The 10,031-nt window shown below is 44.0% G+C and overlaps 1 protein-coding gene across 2 annotated transcripts in view; it reads left to right on the forward strand.

Annotated features, from left to right (window-relative positions):
* Positions 1–4,085: 4,085 nt before the first annotated feature.
* Plppr5 (phospholipid phosphatase related 5) overlaps positions 4,086–10,031 on the forward strand; it is a 109,860-nt gene continuing 103,914 nt past the window's right edge. For both annotated transcript variants that reach the window (XM_021158395.2, XM_021158396.2), the window contains exon 1: positions 4,086–5,393. In XM_021158395.2, coding sequence (XP_021014054.1) covers positions 5,157–5,393 — 237 coding nt within the window. In that variant the 5' untranslated portion in view covers positions 4,086–5,156. The remainder of the gene's footprint in view (positions 5,394–10,031) is intronic.

Below are 10,031 nucleotides of genomic sequence, written 5' to 3' on the forward strand. Positions count from 1 at the left end.
TCTCTCTCTCTTCCTTTTCCTTTTCCTTTTCCTTTTCCTTTTCCTTTTCCTTTTCCTTTTCCTTTTCCTTTTCCTTTTCCTTTTCCTTTTCCTCTGTGATAATACCTACTGATGACTACTTGCTAGAGAGCCAAAAAATAGTTCTGCTCAAGGACCATTAATTCTGACAACTCCCTCCAGTTTCCTGAAGTGATAAGATAGAGCCACTCTTAGTTGGCCTGTCTTCTGAAATATGCTGTGCAAAATATTAGCATTCAAACTACTCTCCTTATGTGAGGCTAGGGAGAGTGCAGAGTCTAGTTATAAACAAGTCAGAGCTTTAACTCGTCAGGATTATAAACCTTGATAATGCCAAATTTCAAAATTGCTAGTAGTTGCTATGGTCCAGATATGGAAGAAGGAATCATTCTGAATGTCTACCATCTGCTATGTTCCCATGTCAATCATTTTCCCAGCACATACAATGACAAGCAGAGGAGTGCCAATTAGCATTCACATCTTTATTTTTGAGCATAGACATGCAAATATCACCAGCTCAATCTGACCCACATCCTTGGCTTCACTGCTAAAGAAACCTCTGTTTCTCCAAGTATTTGAAGGATTTGTGATTTAGCTTGGGATGGTCCTCATTAATCACAGTACACATAATGACTTTCAGGTATTCTCTAGGAGCATGAAGCAAAGACAGCTCAACAGGGCTTTAGGCTGGCATTTACCCAAATGGATCAATGAAGATTTTGCTGGTGTTACCACGGCTGGATTATATTGGTGTGATAAAGAATAAAAGTTGTAGTGCTAGCCTCTCATTGTCATGAATGGCCTTAGCGCTGTATTATATTTAGGTGAAGAATGCAAGATTATCAACAATTTTGGAAGCTATAGAAACTGTGACACTGAAATGACATGGCCAGGATCCTGTTCTCATGGATTCATAGAGAAAAGATACTAACGCAGAATGGCAGCATCCCTGATCCTTGGGCTAAAGTGTTGACACTTCAAGTTGTCACATCCTTATGTCCATTTTCTTCAAGCTGTTTTAAGCTATTCTCAGGGAATCTGAATACCTTGACATGTTCCCTGGGATCTTAGATCTATGGATTTATGCCTAACATAACAATGTGTATCTTAATGCTTAAAACATACAGCAAATAATCTCACACTTAAGGCCTGGGAAATGGAGCACCCAGAATAAAAGTTGCAATCAGAGATGGAAAAACACCTAGAACTGACTTAGATGAGGCCGTCTGAACAACTGATTGTGTGTATTTTCTAATTCAGACTTTCCCAAGGCATTAATATTTATGAAGCATTTTGTAAATATAAGCCTTTCAACATCTGTGCAGTTACGATTTGTAAGCTGAATTTTACAGAAGAGCAAATGGACCCAGAGAAGCTCAGTCATTTTCAGGGATACACAGTGAATATGACCAGCATGTCTCAGTTAACGCTTGCCAACTTAATAATTTGAGTTTCCTTAACACAGAAGGATTCAGTTTAGGGCATATTAACTATTTCTACTCTTTCCCAGCAGTCACATTTTCTAAACTATTTTACCTCTTTTGGACAAGTCTATTAATTTCATACATGCACTGTCAGGGGAAAAGGTAGTTTCAGCAAAGGAGCATATGGTTTGTTTATGGTAACCATGTTGAAAGTAAAGATTTGAGATACGGGGAATGCAGAGAAATCGAACAATTATAATACAGTCACAGTATAAGGTAGCTTAAAGACATCTTGGCAGCCTCAGTTGGAAACAACCAACTATTGGTCAAGTCAGAAGCATCTGCCCTTTGAGTAAAGATTGTGTTGCAGTTAGAACATCAAAGAAGACACATACATCACCATTCTAGCATCTTCTCTTGAGAAAGCAGCTATCTCCCTGACAAGTACTGGACCTCCTTCTCTGAGGATGCAGTCTTCTGTGATGTTGGTCATGAGAAGTCAAGGATATAATTGTGAATACTCAGACTTTTTTGATGTGTCTTTCATGATGTCATGATTTGGGTTTATAGTGCACTTTTTAAAAAAATAATATTTATTTATTTATTTGTTCATTTGTTTATTTACATCCCAAATGCTGTCCCCTTCCAGTTCCCCTCCACAAGGGACCCCTAGATATTCCCCTACCCTGGTGCATCAAGTGTCTGCAGGATTAGGCACATCTGCTCCCACTGAGGCAGCTCTGTTGGAAAGTGGGTTCCACAGTCAGGCTACAGTTTGAGGGGCAACTCTTGCTCCAGTTGTTGGGGGAGGGGTGCTCGTGGAGCTGCATATCTACATGTGTGCCATGGGTATTGGTCCAGCCTGTGAATTCTATAGAGCATTTTTGAGGACCAAATTTCATGAACAGTTCCTTATTCCATTCCTCCTCCCCTGGCTCCAAGAGGATGTTGTCACCCCGTACCCCCAACACCACCAGGCCACCCCACTCCCAGGGACCTCAAGTCTCTGGAGGGTTAGGTGCATGTTCTCTCACTGAGGCCAGACCAGGCAGTCCTCTGCTGTATATGTGTCAGGAGCCTCATATCAGCTGCTGTATGCTGCCAGGTTGGTGGCTCAATGTCTGAGAGATCTCGGGGGTCCAGGTTAGTTGGGACTGCTGGTCTTCCCATGGGGTCGCCCTCTTCCTCAGCTTCTTCCAGCCTTTCCCTAATTTAACCACAGGGGTCCCAGTCTTCTGTCCATTGGTTATGTGTAAGTATCTGAGTCTGACTAATCTTTGGTCCGGGCACTTGGAGAGCAGCCATGCTAGACTCCTTTTCTTATTCTATTTTTGCTCTAGTCTCAGGAGTGTTTCCATCAATATATATGCTAATATTTAAGATTCTTCTTAGAGTGAAGTCATCTCACTTTTCAGTCCTGAATCTCCTCAAACATCACTCCCTCAAGTCTGGCAATATAAACCTGGGCTTTGTTGTTTAAAGGAGAAACACTTTATTTTCAAGAGTGGTCCCTACTTAGCCTCATGTGAAACCTCTGTGTTCTTCACAGTTCACAAACCCTGCTATGTATGGAAGGTAAAGTTCTTTCTGGGGTTTTCTGTTTATTTGTGGTTTTCTTTCTACATACGATTCTAAAATCTCAGGAAAATATCTGGATTTTGTATGTTAGTTGCTGAAAAAACATGGAAATAAGGATTTACTATTTTATATTTTCATATCATCTTTGGAAGACAGGCAATCCTCAATCTCACCTTCTCCCCCCATCGTGGCCCCGCTACTTCAGTAAATTGAATTATAACTACACAGGATCCTCAAAATAAAATCTCACGATCAATTCAGCTCTAGCCCTTGTCCCTTAGAAGGCTGTTTCAGTAACAGAGAAGCTAGTTGCTAACAATCTTAAAGGAGCCAGTATTGGATATTCTGTATCTTTCCAGAAAGTACCTTGGGTTCTCAAAGTTGAACTGGGAGAATCCATTCACTCACTTTTCATTTGCCACTTAACTCACAAATACCCAGTCTTTGCCTGCCCATGGCTATGCTTTTTGTTCCTGTACTTAGTTCCTGAAGTCTTACATCCTGAACCTTTCGAGTGGCCACATTTTCATACAATGGTAGCCCACTCACATACATTCCACCGGCCAAAGTTGCCTGCCACACACATCACTAAGAGCGCTCTGAAATAATTAGTTGTTAAATGATATTTGTGATTACATGGTGGTCCATCTCACACCTATTTAATATTCAAGAAATTCAGTGCTGTTACCATCCCATCCTCAAAATCAGTGATTTGCCTAATTAAAACTGTCATTTTGGGCTTATGTTGTATTTTCTTGTTGATAAAGGCCCACCTCCAAAAGCCACCATGTTACAGCCTATTAGATGTGTGAACATCCCAGAAATCTGGTAAGTAATTCCAGATTCTAAGGAAAAGAGCAGAACTCTGAAGGTTATTTTTCTCTCCTTATCTTCTGCATATGCTTTTTTCTCTGCCGGTGTGAGCGGGGTCAGGGTAACTTGAAGATACTGCTTGGTTGCAGAGCTTACGAGTCATTGCAGGATGGGCTCTGCATACATATAGCTCCTAAGCTACTTAAATATCCACGCACACGCGTAGATACCTACGTAAGACTGCATTGTGTATGCTTGTGCTATGACTCTGTGTGGGTCTTCTGACCTCAGAGGAATCCCTGCAATTCCCTGAACTCTGGAAATAGCAAGATGAGGCACATAGTTCTTTCCCTGTCCTTGGTGACTGGTACCCCTGGGTCCCAAGAATCTGCAATGCCTCATCTCCCAAGCAGCTAATCAGAGGAGACTGAGAAGATGAGAAAGGCTATACGTGGAACCAACCAGGAAAGAGCCGGTTTGCCCAAGATGATGCCTCTGAAGCTAGGAACCTTGAGTCTGTTGATTTACTTACAAAGCCTTGGGAAACTGGAAGGGAGGCAAAGCCACCCAGAGTCTAAAATCCTCTGAGATAATTTCTGTCATCGCCTTGGAAGCCACACTGCTCTGGCTGCTCTCCAGCGCTGGGGGGGGTCACAGAGTCCAGGCAGTGCTGTGAGCAGAGACAGAGGCTGCAATTCGGCGGCGCCACCCGGACACTTTGCGCTCCAGTGGGCTTTGCGCTCTGAAGATGTGTCCCCGCACCATCTTCCCAGGCGCTGTGCGGGAGGTCTGAAACAGCCCAGCTGGTGACTCGAAAGGGAGTTTCTAGAAGCTCCATCTCTGCTGCCTCCCCTCCCCTTCAGATTTGGAATTTTACCCTCTCCAGGCAGCTGCTCCAGCTATACAGCATCTGCCCGCCCTCCGAGGGGACGAGGTGCCACCGACGACGCTTGCCTCTGGTCGGTCCGAGGGCTTGACCACAGTGCCGCGGTATCGCGGATGCTCTCGAGCCGGGGCTGGGGACTCCCCGCCCTTGCGCGCGACCCCGCGGCCGGGCAGGCGGCGCTTGCGGCGGGCAGGGGGCGGGCAGGGCAGATGGGACTCGTCCGGGGGTAGCCTCCTCCTCTGCATCCTGCCCGCGCATCCCGGAGCCCAGTCGCATCCTCCGCCTCTGCCTCGGCGGCTGCCAGCCTCCGCCTCGCGCCACCTCGGCCTGCCGCCGCCCCCGCCGCCGCGCCCCCGGTGGCTGTGCCTCGGCGGAGCCCGGAGGGGGCCTGTGGCGCGTTGGCCGCCCGCTCGGCTCGGCTTGGCCAGGAGGCGTGCATGCCCCTGCTGCCCGCGGCGCTCATCAGCAGCATGCTCTATTTCCAGATGGTGATCATGGCAGGGACGGTGATGCTGGCTTACTACTTCGAATACACAGACACGTTCACTGTGAACGTGCAGGGATTCTTCTGCCACGACAGCGCCTACCGTAAGCCCTACCCGGGCCCAGAGGACAGCAGCGCGGTGCCCCCGGTGCTCCTCTACTCGCTGGCCGCTGGCGTCCCGGTGCTTGTGGTAAGCTCCGGGCTGCTAGCCCTCTCTTGCCTTCTGCAGGTTGAGACTCAGCCGGGAGGACCAGGGAACACCAGCCTTCACCATCTAAGTTCCTCTAACTTGGTGGCAGCCCTCTTACCCCAGAGGACATTCTTCTGGGGAGCATGGGAGTGGGTGAGAAGAAAGCACCCCTGTCTCTCCAAACCACCCCTGCACCCTCTGCTTGAGCCTGCAGGCTGGGTGGCTCAAAGACGGGGAATAGACCTGCAGAAGGTGTTGGGTGGGTGGCAGAGATAGGAAGGGGGTGAGCCTCTGAAACAAATAGACTCGGTCCCTTCTGTGGTCCTGTCTAACGGGTCTTGGTCCTGAATTTTGGTAGGAAGGGAAGCAGCAGCTTAGGGTGGGGTAAAGGAATCAGATGCTGGGATGGGGAAGTGACCTCAGTTAGCTGAGGCTGGGGTACACGCTCCTGTTTTATCTGCCTCCTTTCCTTCCTGATGAAAAGAGTCTGATGCATTAGGCCGAAGATAGGCTCACAAGTAGCTAAAAATGTCTTTGGGCATCTGTAAAAGAAGAGGCCTCAGCAACAGGACTTTGCTGAAAAGCAGGAACAGAGGAACCTGCAGCACAAGAGCACTTTAGATTTATTTAAAGGCTATCCTCTCCTTGGACTACACTAGTACTAACACGTCCTCTCTTCCTGGCTGGATTTAAAGTTTCTCTCCTCCCTCTTCTCTGTCTATAGGTCTTTCTGCCTCTCTCTCTCACTCTCTCCTTTCCTAGTGTATGTATGTATGTGTGTGTGTGTGTGTGTGTGTGTGTGTGTGTGTGGTGAGAGAGACAGGGAGAGACAGAGACAAAGAGAGAGACAGAGAGACAGAGAGAGGCAGAGGCAGAGAAAGAGACAGAGACATGACAAGACTATGTAAGACTATATAGAATGCTCTCACACACAGGGGATGTAACCCTTGAGTTAATAATTACATCACAATATACATATATGAACACAATCCAAAGATTTATTTATTTATTTTTTTGGTGGCAGATGAGTGATGTTTCTTTGGAGACCAACCTCATTATGGTTCCTTTACATTGACAAAATATCTGAGGTTCCCTTCCCATGATGCTCCATCTTCTTTCTTTCTTCCTTCTCTCCCACTCACCACAGAAGGAATAGGAAGTGAAGTTAGAGAATGAAAGGGAAGGCAAGGGAACTTGGGCTTTTATTTTCCATAGCTGAACTGGGGAATCCTGATAAGTGTATCCCCTTCATTCATTCTTAAAAGTCTTTTCTCCCCTCTTCAGGGAAGTAATTTAAGAAATTTCAAAATGAAAAGTTCTTACCACAAAACTGGAATAATATAAACAAAGCAAGCAAGTTCTTGCTAGCTTCTAAGTAACTCTGTTTATCATACACAGAATGATTTCAACCTCAGCTTGAGGGCCATGGTTGGGGAGGGGGGTGTTAAGGCTTCCTTGTTCTCAAAAGCCTTTACTTTGTTATTGTTTTTGACACTGGATTTGCTAAAATGTGTCAGAAATCCTCAATGCAGTTTCAAGCTCCAGTTCTCTCCCTCCCAGTTTGAAAAGTTGCCAGAGCAAAAGCTGGCCTAGTTTCTGAGGACTTTCGCCTCTGCAGCTTCTGTGTTTTCAGGCACATGCTTTCTAGGAGACTAAATAGCTCAGAATTTTTTTTTCATTTTTTTAAAGGGAACTGCCTACTGCTTTGGGGTCATTGATTTATTTGCAACCACAATCAGTAATGTCTGTGACTTTTATCTCGGTAATGGCCATTCAGTGTCTTCAATGAGATAGTGCTATGAGTCTCGAACCAAATATCCTTGATGGCAGGTGACAGTTTAGAGTTGAGGGCACATTGGTCCAAGATTTTGGTGACTCCTTGCTTAGAGGAGACCTAGGGAGAACCTAAGAAGGAGAAGGGAGCTAACCACTGAGTGGAACTGAGCTATTTCAGTCACGTGCATTGAAGGAACAGCCTTCCAGGAGATCTTACCTCACCTTACAGTAGAGGAAACTTGTCATGACTGGAAACATCATGAAATGACAGCAAAAGGTAGATCTGTCTGGTGTTCATATATCCGGAGGACTAGTGCCAAGTGCCAAGCTCCTGCTACTACTAAAGAACATCCCTGAAAGATGGGAGCTGCCTGCTGGGCCTGAAGTGCAGTGACAGAAAACGCAGAAATTTGTGAAAGGGAGGCTCCAACTTGGCTTTCTTCTTTTGACTATTAGTTCTCAGATATGAATGAATAGATTTAAGACTCACTGTGAAGAGAAGGAAGTGTTGAGTTTTGGTTGACTGGACTCTGTTTCATTTTCTGCTCACAGGAACAGTGCATTCTGTTAGTACGTGATAAGCCAAAACAGCAGTGGCAGCTCCTTTTTCTCCATTCTTGTCAAGAACGTGGCCTTAAGCATAGCATACCCTTTTCTCTGGAGAATAGCGACAACAGCAGCAATACCCAAACAAAGGGGAATTAGTACTTTATTTTTGGATACTTGAATATATCCTCCACACACCAATGTGGGAACCCACTAATGTTTGTATCATCTTTGAGATCTACTCATATTATTTTCATAAAATATTTTGTTATTTCTTTTCTATGAGTATTCAGCTTGCATGTATGCCTGTGTACCACATACATGCCTGGTGTCCAAAGAGGCAAGAAAAATGTATTGGACCCCTGGGTCTGGAGTTACAAACAATTATGAGATGCCACAAGGGTGCTGAGAATTGAATCTAGGTCCTCTTGAAGAGCAGACAGTGCTCTTAACCACAGAGTCATCTCTACAGCCCTTTTATGAAAACATTTTGGGAAGCAGGTGCTGAGCTCAATGACCAAAGTTAAAAGGTATCCCTAATGCCCTAATGATTTTAACCCTAGTCTATCAAACTTATAAGTCTCTACTCTTTCTGTTATAATACATACATTCAATCTGCTCATAATTACTTTCATTAAGTGTTTCAAACCTTTCCCTTTATTTATATATAAATAAATATATATTCATATACATAAAGATATATTTAATATATTTTGACTGGTAAGGTTCATCTTTATTTACTCGTTGACTTAATTTTTTTATGTATGTTCCTAACCTGAAAAGTAATCTTGAGAAGTTGGTCTCCTCAATATTTCAACCTGTGGATTACTTTTTATTTGTCCAAAATTTAAAGGTTTGTGTCTTTTTGGATTGCATTGCATTTATTTATTTGCCCATTTATTTACAAGCAGTAAGGTATACTCTTTCTGTATACAGCAAGTGGCCCGAGACTTGTGATACTTATTCTTGAGGTTCCAGGCACATGACTTTACCTGGATGGACTTTAGGATTGAAAATTCCATTTGCTGTGAAACCATGAACAACTTGTTTACATTTATTCATTCTCAATTTTTCCAGTCACAGAATTTTGCATATTAAATCATTTATAACATACAAATATCCTTCATGGCTCGTGGTCCACACTTTCTCACACCTCAGTGACATGTTTGTTGTATTTCTCACACCTCAGTGACATGTATGTTGTATTTCTCACACCTCATGACCTGTATGTTGTATTTTTATGGTACTGGGGATTGAACTCAGGGACTGATGTTCTTAGCCCATCATTACTATAGTAAAATACTGATCAGGAAATGTATCCTGAATTCCCTGTATCCTAAATATTTGTCTCTTAGAGTAGCTGCTGCAAAGGCAGAGTAGCTACTCCAAGGGTAATTTCAGACATAAACTACAGTTGCTCATTTAAGTAGTTTACAGTTTAGTTTGAGAAATTTAAAACAAACTAATAATCACCGTAACTGTGAAAAGGTAAATGCTTGGCTGGGTGTGGTGGTACATACCCATAGTAGCAGCACTCAGCGACTGAGGCAGAAGGATTATCAATGTCAGGTTAATCTGAACCACATAGTGAGTTGAGAATTAGTCCGAGGCACACCATATGACCCTGTATCCACAAAACAAACACTAACAAAACACAGTTAAGTTCCTGTCAATGAAAAAAAAAGGAAAGGAAATAGATTAATATATAGACAATAAACAGATGTTCCACCTGACCTCTGGTGAAGCAGAGAGGGACAGGATCACTTTCTTTTGGAGGGCTGAAGGAAGACTTCATGAAGACTGCCCTTGAGACATGCTTTATTTATTTAATTAATTGTTGACAGTGCAGACACCAGGAGCTTCCTGTGAATACTAGGAAAGTGTTGTGTTATTGAGCTACATCCCCAGCCCTTAGGAGGTGTCCTGAAGGAGGGGTTGAAATTAATAGAGGAGTTAAAAATTCTCAGGAGCAGTTGTGTGGGCAAACGCATGCAGAAGATCCTTTTCAAACAACTACTGACCTGCCTGATTTGTGGGAGTGGCGTTTGTTGGGGCAAATGGGGTACAGGGTTGGAGACAAAGACGGAAGTCATATGAGTTTCACCTAATAAATAGAACAGTGGTGGATTAGGGACATAGTCTGATAGGTTGTATTTCAGAACATGTCAGGGCAGAGAGGATTTTTCTATTACCAAAATAGGAACCAAAGATCATTTTAGCCTCCATGGCTGAATCATGTGATATTATTTCAATAGTCCTTCCTTCCTTCCTTCCTTCCTTCCTTCCTTCCTTCCTTCCTTCCTTCCTTCCTTCCTT

This window comes from Mus caroli, chromosome 3, assembly GCF_900094665.2.
Source record: "Mus caroli chromosome 3, CAROLI_EIJ_v1.1, whole genome shotgun sequence".
In the NCBI taxonomy this organism is placed as follows: domain Eukaryota; kingdom Metazoa; phylum Chordata; class Mammalia; order Rodentia; family Muridae; genus Mus; species Mus caroli.